The sequence below is a fragment of the Mauremys mutica genome, chromosome 5 (genome assembly GCF_020497125.1).
Source record: "Mauremys mutica isolate MM-2020 ecotype Southern chromosome 5, ASM2049712v1, whole genome shotgun sequence".
NCBI classification, from domain to species: Eukaryota; Metazoa; Chordata; order Testudines; family Geoemydidae; genus Mauremys; species Mauremys mutica.
Window position 1 is genome coordinate 28,036,590 of NC_059076.1, and position 16,382 is coordinate 28,052,971.

At 41.1% G+C, this 16,382-nt stretch overlaps 1 protein-coding gene across 12 annotated transcripts in view; it reads left to right on the forward strand.

Moving 5' to 3' along the window:
- GRID2 (glutamate ionotropic receptor delta type subunit 2) overlaps nt 1–16,382 on the forward strand; it is a 1,103,852-nt gene that overhangs the window by 624,022 nt on the left and 463,448 nt on the right. For all 12 annotated transcript variants that reach the window (XM_045017699.1, XM_045017705.1, XM_045017706.1 and 9 more), the window contains one exon: nt 2,313–2,597. In XM_045017699.1, the coding sequence (XP_044873634.1) occupies nt 2,313–2,597 (285 nt within the window). The remainder of the gene's footprint in view (nt 1–2,312; nt 2,598–16,382) is intronic.

Here is a 16,382-nt window from a genome sequence, read left to right on the forward strand (position 1 = left end):
GCATTCCTTGCAGGACTTGCGCTCTAGGTATCACAATATTTACCCAATGTATGAAAAGAGCACTGGAAAAGTGATTAGAAGCTGAGTAAAGAGACATTAACTAGTCTATCTCATTTTTAACCTGACAGTGCCTCTTCCATCCATTCTGGGACCCAGCACAAGTAGTAGGCTATACTCTGGGCATCTACACAGGGGAAGGGATCATTTTCCCCAGCTCCAGTGCTTTGGAGCCACTCTGTGGAGGCTACTTTAACATAGTACCCCAATTGCCTCCAAAAAGCCTCCATTATAGAGGGGAGGACAAAAAAACCTGTGAAGTATTGTATTCTTTGCCATCATCTCTGCCCTTCTTCACTTGTTCATTTGTGCTCTGCTATGCAGGGAAGCCCCGGAGAGCTGGACTCCATGATATTCAGGAGTGCGTGCAGAGCCAGCACTAGGCCTAAGCAGATTAAACAATTGCTTAGGGCCCCATGCAGCTAAAGTGGTTTTCCCCATTCACTTTTTTAGTATGTGTTGTGTTTTGTGTATGTGGGGAGAAATATTCCTGCTTAGGGCCCCCAATGGGCTAGCACTGCCGCTGGGTATGTGCATCCCTGGCTAACCCCATGGAAATCCATCTCCACTTTACACAGCAGAGCCACGCTTTTCCTGGTGCAGAGGGACCTCCCAGTCTGTGAAGCAGGATACTGAACTAACAGAAAACATGAAATAATTCTGATGGATAAATCTAGTGATGTGAAGTATGGGATAACCCCTTCCTTCAATCTCTTATTGTCATTTCTTGGATGGTATATTATTTTGACACACACACAGTGACTTTTTTGACTCTTTTAGAAGTAATCTTGAATATTACTAAATATTACATGGTAAATGTATTAATTTTATATGAAAATGGTTATCCATGTCCATGATCTCCCATACCATCTTTTGGCTACATTGGTAAGATTTATAAGGGCTAGACTGTGACATCCTTATTCACATTGAATATTGTCTTATGCCATAAATAGTTATGTTGAAGTCAATGGGAATATTTGTAGAGTAGTGTAAGGGGATGACAATCTGATCTAACAGGTCTGATAACAAAATATGTCTGCTATAATAATACTTTAAAGGCCAAATTTTTCACATGTGGATTCTTCATTTGTGTCCTGACCTGCTGTGTGCGCAAAATCTGCGCACAAAATGGGTAATTGCACAACTAAAGTACTACATATGCACCTGTAAATACCTATTGTATTTTCCTGCACAATTCTGTTTTGCATGTATGAATACAGGGTAACTGCACATGTAGTTTTGCTGGTCTCAAATTAGGCATTTAAAAAATTGTCCCTGATTTGTGCTCTAGAGAATTACGTTACAAGCTAGTGTTGCTTACTTGCTCTGGCTCTCAACTCAATTAGAAAGACAAAATAAACACTTCACTCTGTGCTTTATTTTACAGAGTAATGCTTCAGAATTATAGCCCAAATAATTATTTATTCTTTTTTATTGATTGCATTAACATTCATCATAAGTACCTTTGGTATTCACGTGGATGTCATTAGTGTAATATTCAGAACTTCAACTGTAACTCAGCCTTCATTGACTGGGCTGTTAGTTACAAGGTGTTACTTTTTGCATGAACATGGTTTTCCAAAAAGTGGGCAGGGAAAACTTGCAGAAATTATGCCCTAAGTTTTGAAAGCAGCATTCTAGTTATATAACTCTGGGGCTTTTTTGTTTTTTGTTGAAACACTAAAATAGACAAGTTAGATCACACATGCTGTGCATTTCTTGTATAACCCAAGAGCCATTCAGGTTTTGGTTCTTTCTGGACAAGCTAATGTGCATGACTGTATTCAGTTGCCTTCAAAAGTTGACAGCTAGTCTGAGCTGTTATTCTGCAAGTTCTGCATCTTATTCCCAGAATGGGCATGCTGGACTTCGGAAAGTGTTTCTCTCCCCAGAAAATCCAGTTACTTTGATAGTTGGGTTTAGTTTGTAGCAGTCTTCCAAAGGCTATATTTATAGAATAAGTTTGTTCTAGCTGAGTTTCGCTTCCAGGACAGGGGCAGGAACAGTCTTACTGCTCTTGGTAGTGATAATAGGCAGTTTGAAATGAATAGACAAGCCTCCTGACTTTTTTATAGATTTTAGATTGGACTGTTTTATAGTAGATAAGATTATTGAATATATAAAAGGCTAACTTCTTTTTACTTCACTGAAGCTCTTGCATGCCAGCTCCCAGTATTTATTTGTTTCAGCAGAAAAATAAGCTGTGAGCACTGAACTGCCCTTGTCATCTTGAATATCACTGTGTTTTCTTACAGCATGCGACCTTATGAACCAAGGCATCCTGGCCCTTGTCAGCTCCATTGGCTGTACGTCGGCGGGATCCCTGCAGTCCTTGGCAGATGCCATGCACATCCCTCACCTCTTCATCCAGCGTTCAACAGCTGGGACTCCAAGAAGTGGCTGTGGCCTTACCAGGAGCAATCGAAATGATGACTACACACTGTCTGTCCGCCCACCCGTCTATGTAAATGATGTTATATTGAGGGTGGTCACGGAATATGCCTGGCAGAAGTTCATTATTTTCTATGATAATGAGTATGGTAAGTGTTTATTTAGTGGGGTGATTGTTATCAAATCCTAATTATATTAAAAGCAATTGCATTAAATCTTTAAAATCTTCCACTACATTACATTTTGCTTATAAGCATTTATGGCTATGTTAGGATTTCACGTAACCCCAGAAAAATCTATTTCTAAAAGCCATCAATTTTTATCGCTTTGTTTGATAATTCCTTTGATAAAGTTAAATGCAGAATTTATCTAGCCTTCTATCTTGTAGTGTTTATGAAGTGTAAACGATTTTAATGAGTTTTGTTGTTTGCCAGTGTGTGCAAATAGATTACGACAATTCATCAGATAGAATATATGATTTCACACTTCTAGAATTTTGTCAAGGGGCAAATCTTTTGTGTGTACTGGAGTCTTTTGTAGGGTAGGAATTTGAAATAGCAATGTAAGCAAGAAACAAAACTTTAATGGGAATGGGCTGGTTTGGGTGAATGCAGGACCCCCAGGTAAACTTATTGAGTAGAGATATAGAAATAGATACTTGGGTTGGGGGTGAGGAGGGCAGAAAGGAGAGGCATTATTTTTAAAAACCTTTGAGTGCATTTAGTGCTTATGAGAAGCACCGTCATGTATCAATAGAAGTACAACACAGACAGTGCAAATTAGCCCATTCTATCCAACTGTGTGTTTCAATCAATTTCTGGAGGCATCACTTCTCAGGTTTCCTGAGAGTAGGACTAGACATGTTATAGTTGATACATTATTGGAGTAATTTCACCATTTTTTCTGTTAATGAATTGTTTTGAAACCAAACCTGCTTTTTGCAGAAGTATTTACAGTTAGTTTGGATGAACATTTAACAACTTATTATCAAACTTAAGTCTTCAGGTTGTGAATGGTTCAATTCGGCTATATGCTATTCATATTTAATGGTGTCTGACTGGTCACCCAAGTAATATGCTGTCGAATTTGTTGTCTGATTAAATAATTTTTAAAATTAGGACAATATAGAATGATGAATAACAAATAATCATTATTTATAATAAAATAGCTAGAGAACCCCATTGTAATAGGTGCTGTACACACACACAGAAATACACAGTCCCGGCTCCAAAGAGTTTTTGCTGATGAATATTATTGTCCACGAATTAAAATGCATGTTCACATCTAAACATAAGTATGCTCATGAAGAAGAACCATCCCCCAAATGTTCATGTAAGCAAAAAAATCTGTTTACACAGGACATTCATGAATAAAAAAGGGAAGAAACATTACAATTAACCAGTAGTTGAGAATAATAAAGAATGTTCACACTGTTTTTGCAGCATTCCATTTGTTCTGTTCGAGAGGGTATTTCAGACTCCGTGTCCTTTTATGTCTTTAGTCTCTGTTTCAGAATCCCACTGTGGTGACAGTTTTATAATGTAGAGGTCTGTCCACTAGCAATAGGTTTGAGATTAATTCATTCTGTGCCCTGTCACTTCCAAACATAAAATGAGGCAGGATCCACTTTACCAGATGTAAAGTGAGCCACTGTGGTTGGCAGAAGAACCAGCAAGCCATGTCCCTCCACTGTCCTCAAAGTGGCTCTGACCTTTTTTGGATTTCTCATGGGAACACAGGAATTACTAGTTCAGTATCCTGTCTCTGGCAGTGGTTAGTACTAAGTTAGACGAAAGTTCAAGAAACTCTGTAGAAGGCAGATTTGGAATAATCTGCCACCCAAGGTTATCTCCTCCTAACCGCCAATAGTCAGAGATTGACTTTAATCCCGAAGTTTGAGATTTTATGTCCCTTCTAGTTTTTTAACATACATTCTACTATAACTCTGAATAGTCTTATCATCTATATACATGTCCAATCCCTCTTTGAATCTTGCTAAATGCTTGGTTTCAACAACATCACATGGCAGTGAGTTCTACATTTTAACGATTAGTTTTGTGAATAAGTAATTCCTTCTATAAGTTTTGAATAGACAAATTCATTGTCCCCTTATTCTTGCATTATCAGATGAGAACAGAATTTCTAGATGCAGCTTTTCTAGACTGTTCATTATTTGCATATGTTTGTCATGTCCCTTCTTATTTGTCTCCTCACTAAAAGTAAACGGTCCCACTCTTTTATATCTTTTTTTTTTTCTTATCAGAGTTTTTTCCATGCCTCTAATTATTCTTGTGGCTCATATCTGAACCTCCACCAATTCTACAGTAACCTCTTTGTGATAGCGTGACCAGTCTTGAGCACAGTATTGCAGATGAGGGGAAAGTACTGATTTATAGAATAGCATTATAATCAGAGGGGTAGCCATGTAACCATGTTAGTCTGTATCCACAAAAAAGAGGAGTCCGGTGGCACCTTAAAGACTAACATATTTATTTGGGCATGTGGGTTTTTTTTACCCACAAAAGCTTATGCCCAAATAAATGTGTTAGTCTTTATTGTGCCACCAGACTCCTCATTGCTTTTGGAGATTTAAACAGGAAACTGTCCCAGGGCCTCCCGGGGGGAGGAGGGGGGCAAGTGGGGCAATTTGCCCTGGGCCCTGACCCGGCAGTGGTCCAGGTCTTCGGAGGCATTTCGGCGGCGGGGGGCCCTTCAGTGCTACCAAAGACACGGAGCAACTGAAGGGCCCCCCAGCTGCCGAAATGCTGCCGAAGACCCGGACTGCCGCTGGGTGAGTACAAGTGCCACAGCTCCCCCGCTTTGCCCCAGGCCCCCTGAATCCTCTGGGTGGCCCTAAACTGTCCCCTTATTTGCATATTCCCCTCCTGGTAACACACAACCTCCTCACTTAATGAGCCCAATTTACCTGCCTGGGGATTCAGAACGTGGTCCAAAGAAGCAAGAAAGGATCGCTCAGGGTGCTCACCTGGGACCCGGCATGCCCAGGCTCGGTTCCCTGCTCTGTCCCAGACTTCCTGTGTCACCCAGGGAAAGTCACCGGGGGCCGCAGTTTTCCAAATATTGAGGCATTAACAGGGATTTTCTGAAGCACCAAGGCACCCAACTCCCATAGGTATACCCCAGTTCTCAGGCTATGAAATGGGGATAAGGGAATTTTCCTACCTCACCGGGGTGTAGTGAGGATAGATGCAATAAAAAATGAGATGCTCAGATATTATGGTGACTGGGGGACATGTGTATCTAAGGCAAAAAAAATCTATTACTGTGGATGTGATGAAAAGATCACTGACATGAGTGGAATGAGTGCCTCCCTTGGCTTCATTTGGCCTTGGACCATTCCCCGATGCAGCAATTAATGGATATGCCTTCCTATGACAAAACTGCTGGTTTGGTTATGTGATTAATGTGAGTAAAATTGTCTAGTGCATGAAAAGCATCTTAAATCCTTGTAGGGCCTGATGAAAAAGGCTATTACAACTCCATTGAAGCCATCCCGTTGAGTACAGTGTGAATTGTGTCAGGCCCTGTGTTCATAACTCTGAAGCAGCAAAGTTATGTGTTGCTCTAAATAACTCCATTTCCTCTTGTGAAGACATCTCCAAGCAGGAGCTAATTATGATGAAGAGGATGCTTCCCTCATAGTGTCAACAATTGTGATTGAAGCAGAAAACACTCAGAGCAATCAGATTTGTAGAAGAGTCCCGGGCAGATTCATAGGTATGGATAAAATACCCAAACTGACTTATTTAATAGGCAGCAAGTTTAAAACAAAGAAAAGGAAGTGTTTCTTCACAAAATCCACAGCCAACTTGTGGAGCTCTTTGCCAGAGGATCTTGTGCAGCCCAAGACTATAGAAGGGTTCAAAAAATAACTAGCTAAATCCATGGAGGTTGGTCCATCAATGACTGTTAGCTAGAATGGGTAAGGATGATGTCCCTAGCCTCTGTTTGCCAGAAGCTGGGAATGAGCAACAGGGGATGGATCACTTGATGATTGCCTGTTCTGTTAATTCCCTCTGGGACACCTGGCATTGGCCACTGTTGGAAGACAGAACATTGGGCTAGATAGACGATTGGTGTGACCCAGTATGGCCATTCTTATGAATATAGTGAGATCCTTGACAGAATTAAGAAATGAAGGATTTTGCCGAATATTAGTAAGGTCATGGACCTCAGTCTGTCAAAGACTCTCTATCATTTCTGCATGAGCTGGGCGAAATAATCCCAATGCAGATCATGATGATAGTAGTTCCTGACTCCTGTATGGGTTTTAATCAATAGATTTCAGAGCACTGTACAAAGGGGGATATTGCTGCTTACCTCATTTTTTTGCACACGGGGAAATTGAGGCACATGGAAATGAAGTGACTTGCCCAAGACCACCCAGCAAATAAGTGGCACAACAAGTGGAAATAAATTCCCAGCTGTGCTGACACTATGGGAAAGCGGTCTACATGGATACAGGCAAGTCGCATCTTAGGCGTATTTAACATGCGCGAATTCAGCTTTATGGTTGGCAAAAACGGGAAAAAAAGAAAAACAACAATATAAAAACTGCATCTGTAGTGCGGGCAGTTCCACCCGCCATTCAACTCAATGAGTGTTTCACTATACGCGGTTTTCGCTTTACGCGCTAACTGCAGAACGGAACTCCCGCGTAAGATGAGACTTGCCTGTACCTGCAATGCACAGCACAGTAAAGGGCAACTAAACGCATTAGACCAGCTCTCTAAACTGATTGAATATTTTCCACTCTGTTTTAGGTCGGATTCTGTTCTCAGTTACTCAGTATGAATCTGGAACAATTCAATTTAGTTCAGGGAATTGATTCCACATTTATGGCAGTGTAACTGAGAGCAGAATTGTTTAACTCTTTTCAAATCCAGTCTCTTCACCTTTAACACATTCCGAAATTAGCTGAGTGCTTTTTTTTCTGTGTACGTCATGTTTGTTTCTGTGTCTATATGTCCGTATGAGTGAGTAAAAGTGTTTACTTTTTCTTTATTGGAAAAGAACCAATTTTCCTAGTTATTTAATTTCACAATTTATAAAGAAACACTTTACTCATATTTCTGAAATTATTTCCAGTAATACTCCTGTTGAATGAAAGAGACTATGCCTTTGGTATTTACAATAAATCTTGCTACAGAAGGACTGGGCTCGAATCCAAAATAAATATCATGCTAATCCAAATATCTTGTGCCTCGAAAAAGGACCGCACAATTTGCATATCCATTTATCGGGGTCATAGGTTTTAAGTTCAACAAATTGGAAATGCTTTTCACTTTTATCTTGCCTATCAGTGGTTACCTTTCATTAGCAGAGAGAGAGTGACCATCATTTATGTTTAGAGTTAAGTACTTCTGCAGGTCAGAAGTGTTCATTTACAGTGTGTTCTGCTTTGTAAAATATCCCAAATTCTTTCTGAACATAATTGGACCTATGTATTCAACTTATTAAGAGGGAGAGAAGAGTGTATTTTTCTAAAGCTATTATATTCAGTTGATAGAAGCCTCCAGTCTATTTAAAACTCCCTTACCAACAAAGAAAATGGAAGTATTTGAAAGAAGCAATTGCTCCCTATAAGCCCTAATTAACTGAGTGAAAGGGAAGTTATACAGAAGCCTCACTTTGAAACCACTGATATTTAATTTAAAGTGATAGGGATTTTTAAAAATTAAATTTTAAATGACTTTTCTTGAAAAATTTTAAAAATGAACTAATCATAATTAAAATAGAGTTTCACTGTAAACTTTATGGCATAGCAAAATTGAGCTACTCCAGTGAAAAATTTTAATAAGTAACTGTAAGTCTTAGTTGGTGACTATTGTTCTGCTAATAACTAATGAGTATAGCTGGTCAGGAATGCCAGTTTGTGGAAACTGAATAATTTTGCAGGAGTATATCAGTTTTGATTAGACAGGTTTCTCAGATCCTAGATGGAATTTCTTCTGTGTGTGTGGCTCATCCAGTAGCTCAGTGTATGACCCATCCTATAGCTAAAACATTCACCTGGGGAAGCTCTGCCTGATTCAGGGCAGGGATCTGAATCTTTCACATCAGAGCTGAGCACCCTAACCATCAGGCTATTAGCTATTCTGGAGCAAGTTTCTATCTCCCCTGGAGAGTTGGAGCAGTTCCACTTTGTACAAATAATTAAATATTCATTGGGCCAGAGAAAGAGACTGACTCCTAGTGGTTAAGGCGTTCACCTTGCTCATGTCCTTTGAGCTAGGAGAGAAGGGCTTAACATCCAGATGCGAAATGTCCTAGCAAACGTGGGTAACAAACAGGGGAGTTTTGGAGGGAGGGAGGGTGATTGCCTGCTGAAGAAGGAGAGAGCACTAAATTTTGGAGTGAGCTTGTTTGTATTTTTGGTTTTTTCTTTTGGCTTGGTTAAAGTTTACAGTGTGACCTGTTGGGGACTGTGTGTTTGGGAACTAGATGGGAGTCGGGGCCAGAGGACTGCTAGCTTAGTGTGCTTCGGAAGACAGGATTAGAATTTAAAATGATCTTGAAAAACTGGACAAATAAATAAATAGTATGAAATTCAGTAAGAACACATGCAAAGTGCTACACTTAGGAAGGAACAATCAACTTCACAAATACAAAACAAGAAATGACTGCCTAGGAAGCAGTACTGCAGAAAAGGATCTGAGGGTTATAGCGAATCACAAACTTAATGAGTCAACTATATAATGTTGCAAAAATGAAAATAATTTTGAAATGTATTAGGAGTGTTGTAAACAAGACATGAGAAGTAATTCTTCTACTCTACTCAACACTGATTAAGCCTCAACTGGAGTATTGTGTCCAGTTCTGGGCACCATATTTCGGGAAACGTGGATAAATTGGAGAAAGTCCAGAGGAGAACAACAAACATGATATAAGGTCTAGAAAACATGACTATTGAGGAAAGATTGAAAAAACTGGATTCAGTTAGTCTGGAGAAGAGAAGACGCGTGTGTGTGACATAGCAGTCTTCAAGTATGTAAAAGATGATTACAAGAGGAGGGTGATAAATTGTTCTGCTTATCCACTGAGGACAGGGCAAGAAGTAATGGGCTTAAATTGCAGCAAGGGAAATTTAGGTTAGACATTAGGAAAAACTTCCTAACTGTAAGGGTAGTTAAACATCAGGACAATTTACCAGAGGTTGTAGAATCTCCATCATTGGGGATTTTAAAAAACAGTTTAGACAACCCCATCAGGTATGGTCTAGATAATACTTAGTCCAGGAGACTTGACTAGATGACATGTTGAAGTCCCTTCCAGTCCTACATTTGTGTTTCTGTGGGAGGTACAGAGGCTTGAGACTGGGTCTTCCACATTGTAGGTGAAACACCAGTGGTGAGGATAATGTAACCCAGGATGTTAGAGACTCAGGTTACGTTCCTGCTCTGAATCAGACACAGCAGGGACATGAACCTGGCTCTCCCACTTCTCAGGCGAGTTCCATCATCAGTGGACTATTGGCTATTCTGGGGTGGATGAGATAATTCACTCAGCATCTTTTTTTGGGGGTGGTATGTGAAAAATTTCGAAAGGTCTTGGGACAGCAAAGCCATTTCCCACCCTGCTATACTAATGAGGGACTGGCATGCTTAGGCTACACTGATGCATACTTGGTGCGAGTAGGGGAGGAGGAAAGAGAACTTCTAAACCAAATCTGACTCACTTTTTATTTTCTCTTTCACTTATATGTATTTTGCTAAGTGCATAGAGAACAGTGATAGCACCTGGATTAAGGTCTCAGATACTGAAGTCTTTTGCTAGTTAAAATAAGAGGTTTTTCTCTCTCATGACCCAGATTCTCCTATAAGATCCTACAGTTTACCATTTTTGCTGCATAATTACAGTACTACTGTGTTTGCCTACCTCAGAACTCTGATGTTAAACACAGAGTCTGCTGACATCAAAGGAATACCAGGATTACCAAGTATGTTTGGCAAGGCAGGAAGCAGTGCCTGTTGCCTTTACCTGGTATGTTCTTCAGCAATAAGATGTTTTCATAATTCTCCATGTGATTCTGTGCCATATGTCAGTAAATCAGGAGTAACTCAACTCAGCTGAAGTAAATGCAAGTTAAAACAAGTGAAAACAAGATCAGCCCCTTTTAACCATCATGTCTCTGTTGCCATTTTTGAGTTAATGAATTCTGCATTATGGGCCAGATCGAACTCCCATTGAAATCAATGGAAACGTTGCCTTTGAGTTCCGTGCAAGTTGCAATAGGGGCCTAAGAAAAGTTGATGAGCTGCGGGGGAGGGGGCACAAGTGAGAACTGAATTTGGCCATAATTATCTTTTAATAAGACATTAGTTATTTCAAAGCAGGATACTGCCATTTCTGCAAACATCAGTCAGGCTGGTTTTTTGCACTGCTAAGGAATAGAGTTGTGTGACGTGTTTACAACAAAATCATGTTGTAAATGGGCACCTTTAACAACTTGCTGTAAAAAAAACACTATCCACAGAGTCTGTAAAGTGCAAATCCATCCCCTTTTTGGAGTTTGGCTTTATTAAGAAAGGAAACAACAATGAGGTAAAGCATCAGCTCATATTTTCCCCTTAGACTTGACTGCTCCTAGAGTTCCTCGCTCAAGTCGGCTCATTCCACATCCTAGATCCTCTATCACAGAGAGTCACTTTCACCTCCCTTATCTCTAATAGGTCACTTCCTGCTGTGAGCCAGCAGATACCACTTAACCCTTTCACAAGCAGTCAACACCTGCTACAAGGTCAGGCCAGTGGAGACACGGGGTGTGTTTCAGGCAAACTCTGCCAGGACATTACTTGCAACTTCTTTAATTTTGGGAATTGTTAAAAGCTGTCAATTCAGTCCAAATTTAGCTAAACTTTTGTAAACTTAGGCCCATTTTATTTAGGACCTGTCTAATTTGTGATTTAAAGTTGAAACCATACACAATTTAGTTATTGGGCACAGCAAATATGAATCATAAATACTCTGACTTGTATAAAGATGCCACTAATAGTATGCATATGAATAACCACCAATCCCCAAATATTAGTATGAAGGAAAAACCCTTTCATGTGAATGTTTGCAAAAACTGTATTAAAAAGGGAAACAGTTTGAATGGTCATTCCTAATCATAGCGAATGTCTGTCAATGCTGCTTTTTTGCAGTATTCAATAAGCTTCAATAATTAGATGACTTGATTAGACTGTCTTTTATAGCGTATTGCTGATTTCATCAGCAGTTGTTTTAACAAATAGGAAGAGACAAGCTTTTAGGAGGTATTGCCTCCTTTACAGGCAGCTAACTATACATTCTATTTTCAAAGAGCACATTTGAAATCAGATACCTTCCCGAGGTAGTAAATTCTTTATCAAAAACCCAGTCAATCATTTTGAAAACTAAATTGTGGGTTTTGTGCCATTTTAAATCTAGGTATGTCTACAGGTCTAAGATGAAAAGACTAAATATTTTCAGACAGAAAAAGTTTCTTTTTTTTTAATGTGTTGTTGGTACCAAAGCAGACAGATGAATTCTCTAGTTCTCTGGAAAAGTGAAGGGGATAGGACTGTTCCTGAGGGAATACATCTAGTCTTATTTTCCTATTCTTTTATACTGGCTAGCAGGGGCAGCTCTAGCAATTTTGCCACCCCAAGCACGGCGGCATGCCGCGGGGGGCGCTCTGGCGGTCGCCAGTCCCACAGCTCCAGTGGACCTCCTGCTGGCGTGCCTGCAGAGGGTCCGCTGGTCCCGCGGACCAGCGGACCCTCCGCAGGCACGCCAGCAGGAGGTCCACTGGAGCCGCCTGCTGCCCTTCCGGCGACTGGCGGAGCGCCCCCCGCGGCATGCCGCCTCAAGCATGCGCTTGGCGTGCTGGGGCCTGGAGCCGGCCCTGCTGGTTAGTATGAGGTTGAAAATCCTCTGGCATTTGTACACAATAAAGAATGGCTAAAAATCACTTTTCTGTAGAATGTTCAGTTCCAGCCCTCTGTTTTTCAAACTAACTTTTTTGCGAAAGAAAGATACAAGCACTCGTCACTAATGCACATAATGGTTATTCCTCTGAAAGCTAATAGCAAATGCTTACTGGCTCTTGGAATGTGTAAATAACCAAAGATGTATTAAGCATTTAAATGTATTTGAAAGTTCCTTGTTAGCACATCATTTACAGAAGAGTAGATCAAGCTATTAGATTTTTAGCACAGGGTCTGCTCCAGAATTCCCATTGTGTTGTACCCACTCCCCAGAATTGTATCTCACGTGTCCCTCGTTTACTGGTCTAGGAAACGGAGATAATAACTTGCAGTGTGTATGAGAATAAATTCATTAATGATTATGGGGTGCCAAGATATTAAGGTGATGGGGGGCCATTTAAGAAGCAAGCTAGACATTGACAGGTGTTAAGTACAGGCACTGTATGGATTCGATCCTGCAAGGTGTTAAGCACTCTGATCCGCATATAGCAAAGCATTTAGCATGTGCCTCCTTTCGATCATGTGAGCATGCTGGATTGGGGTCAGAGAACTCATCACCTTTCAGGATTAAGTCCTATGTGCATATACTTGTGTCTAGTATACAAAAGTCTCAGGAACATATATTTGGAAGCAGGAACATACATAAAATAAATACATACTTGTTAATGTAGATATGGTGAAATATGTATTAAGGACCACTTTCAAATAGATAACATCTTGTCTTAAACATGCTCTTTAAAGTACTCCCATATGGTTTGGCATACAACGTTGACCTTTGTTTAAAAGACCACATATACAGGGCAATGGATTTTTGCTGGTCCCTTGGTGGTAATTTAAGACAGATTTTGCTGTCTAAGGGTACGTCTACACTATGGGATTATTCGGAATTTTCATAAACCAGTTTTGCAAAACAGATTGAATAAAATCGAGTGCGCGCGGCCACACTAAACACATTAAATCGGTGGTGTGCGTCCACGGTCCGAGGCTAGCATCGATTTCTGGAGCGTTGCACTGTGGGTAGCTATTCCATAGCTATCCCATAAGTTCCCGCAGCCTCCCCCGCCCCTTGGAATTTCTGGGTTGAGATCCCAGTGCCTGATGGGGCAAAAATCATTGTCGCGGGTGGTTCTGGGTAAATGTCGTCAGTCACTCCTTCCTCTGGGAAAGCAACGGCAGGCAAGCATTTTGTGCTTTTTTTCCCTGGATTGCCCTGGCAGATGCCATAGCATGGCAATCATGGAGCCTGTTTTGCCTTTTGTGACTATCGCCGTATGTGTACTAGATGCTGCTCACAGAGGCGATTCAGCAGCACTACACAGAAGCATGCTTTTGCTTTTGCATGACAGCAGAGATGGTTACTAGCCATACTGTACCATCTACCATACCATAAATTGGTAATAAGATGATCATGGTTACCAGTCCTTTTGCACTGTGCCATTTGCTGCTGTCATAAGTGCCCCTGGCTGCTCTTAGCCAGGGGCGCAAAAGCCAAAATTGGGAATGACTCCCTGAGTCAATCCCTCCTTTTTGGTATCTAAAAATAGAATCAGTCCTGCCTAGAATATGGGCAAGTGTACTAGAGAACCACTGTATCATAGAACCAGAGAGCACAGCTCCTCTGTGTCAGATCCCACAGAAATTATGAGCTGTATGCTATTCACAGGGGGTGCTCCTGCAACAACCCCACCTGTTGATTCCGTTCTTCCCCCAGCCTTTTGGGGCTACCATAGCATTGTACCCCCACTTGTGTGATGAAGTAATAAAGAATGCAGGAATAAGACACGGTGACTTGTTAGTGAGAAATGAGTGGAAGGCAGCCTCCAGCTGCTATGATAGTCCAGACAGGACAGTAAGGAGTGTGGAGGAGAGGAGCCCAGCATCCTGCTGCTAGTCCAGGGGCAATTGAATCTTTTCTTTACACATGAAGGGTGGGGGCTGATGGAGCTCAGCCCCCTGTTGCTATGATGAGGACGGTTACCAGCCATACTGTACCATCTACCAGGAAAAATTAGGACCAGGCGCCCTTGATTGACCTTACCGATGCTAGTCAGCATGGTTACCAGTCCTTTTGCACTGCCCCATGTGCCAATAGGCTGATGATGAGGATGGGTACCAGTCGTTTTGTACCATCAGCCACCCATGGCGGGGGGGGGGGGGGGGCAAGGATGTTGGTGTTGAGTGCTGCAGCATCGCATCTATCTGCAGCATTCAGTAAAGATAGGGTGACATGTAAAAGAGTCAAGAGAGGATTGTTTTCCCTTTCACTTCTGGGGGTGGGTGGGGGGTGCGTAGATTGCCGAGCTATGCCCTGACCCACCGCGGACACTGTGTTTGACCCAAGAAGCATTTGGAGCTCAGCCAAGAATGCAAATATTTTCGGAGACTGCAGGAACTGTGGGATAGCTTGAGTCCTCCAGTCCATGAGCGTCCATTTGATTCTTTGGCTTTCCGTTACGCTTGTCACGCAGCAGTGCGCTGAGCCCCTGCTATGGCGTCTGTCTGGAGATTTTTTAAAAATGATTTTGAATTTCGTCTTCTGTAACGGAGTGCTGATAGAACAGATTTGCCTGCCCTTACAGCGATCACATCCGCATGGTCCATGCGGGAGCTCTTTCTTTATTTTGATTTTTAACTGCATCACCACACGTGCTGATCGGAGCTCCACACTGGGCAAACAGGAAATATTCAAAAGTTCGCGGGGCTTTTCCTGTCTACCTGGCCAGTGCATCCGAGTTCAGATTGCTGTCCAGAGCGGTCGGTGGTGCACTGTGGGATACCGCCCGGAGGCCAATACCGTTGATCTGCGGCCACACTAACCCTAATCCGATATGGTAATACCGATATTAGCGCTACTCCTCTCGTTAGGGAGGAGTACAGAAACCGGTTTAAAGAGCCCTTTATACCGATATAAAGGGCCTCTCAGTGTGGACGGGTGTGGCGTTAAATCGGTTTTACACTCCTAAAACCGGTTTAAACGCCTAGTGTAGACCAGGCTTAAGAGAAAACCAAAACAAAAAAAACCCCACACCACTAAAGGCAGATATATGTATTTGACAAAAAGGCATTCCTATAAAACTACAGGGGGGAAAAAAGACAAAGTAATTCCATTATGTTTTCTTTTTCCTTTTTTGCATATCCACTTCCCAGAAATAAACATCAGATAACCGTTTGCAGGGATATACACTTGGAACCATAACATTTTCAAATTATTTGAAGTTTAATAAAGGCCCATAAAATTATCACATTCTTCTTAATCGATTTCAAATGCTCATAATTACCCTGATGCTGTTTTCAGCTGCCTGATGACTATAATATTCTCAAGTCTGTCTCTAGACAGTCTTAAAACTGTTTATTACTCATTTGGCTACTTGCCAACTTCTGGCATTCTCATTTACTTCACTGTGCCTCAATAAACATATAATTAATTCAAGCTTATTATTGAACTGTTTTCTTTGTATTCATACATATGGATAAAAAAAGGAACATATATTCACCCTTGCTTTTGGGAACTTTTTGTTTTGGGAATTTTTTTAACAACCAATTTTTCCACTTGTTACAGCACTGATTTCTGAGATATATATTGGTTCATTCTGGATTCACTCTAGTGCAGAGTTACTGAGGTAATTCAATCACTGTAGTGGTTTATGCCCAATGAAGAACTATGATTATAGTTTTAGTTGAAACTATAGTTTGCAGTTGAAAAATAGATGGGAGAATACTCTGAAGAAGTGATTCCAGTTCCAGATAGGAAGCAGGTGCTGCAGTAATGTTTGCTTTATTTTCATTTAATACTGGAACAGACAAAGCACCGGAAGGTTTACTATAACAAAGAATGCTGCTTTGGTACTGGAGGTGTTTTTTACACCTTTCATTTCTATACTGGAGGTTAATTTAAGAATCCGATAGTATATGTTGTCAAAATGTCAGCATGCACTGATCCAGCACCACTGCAAGTATACCAGT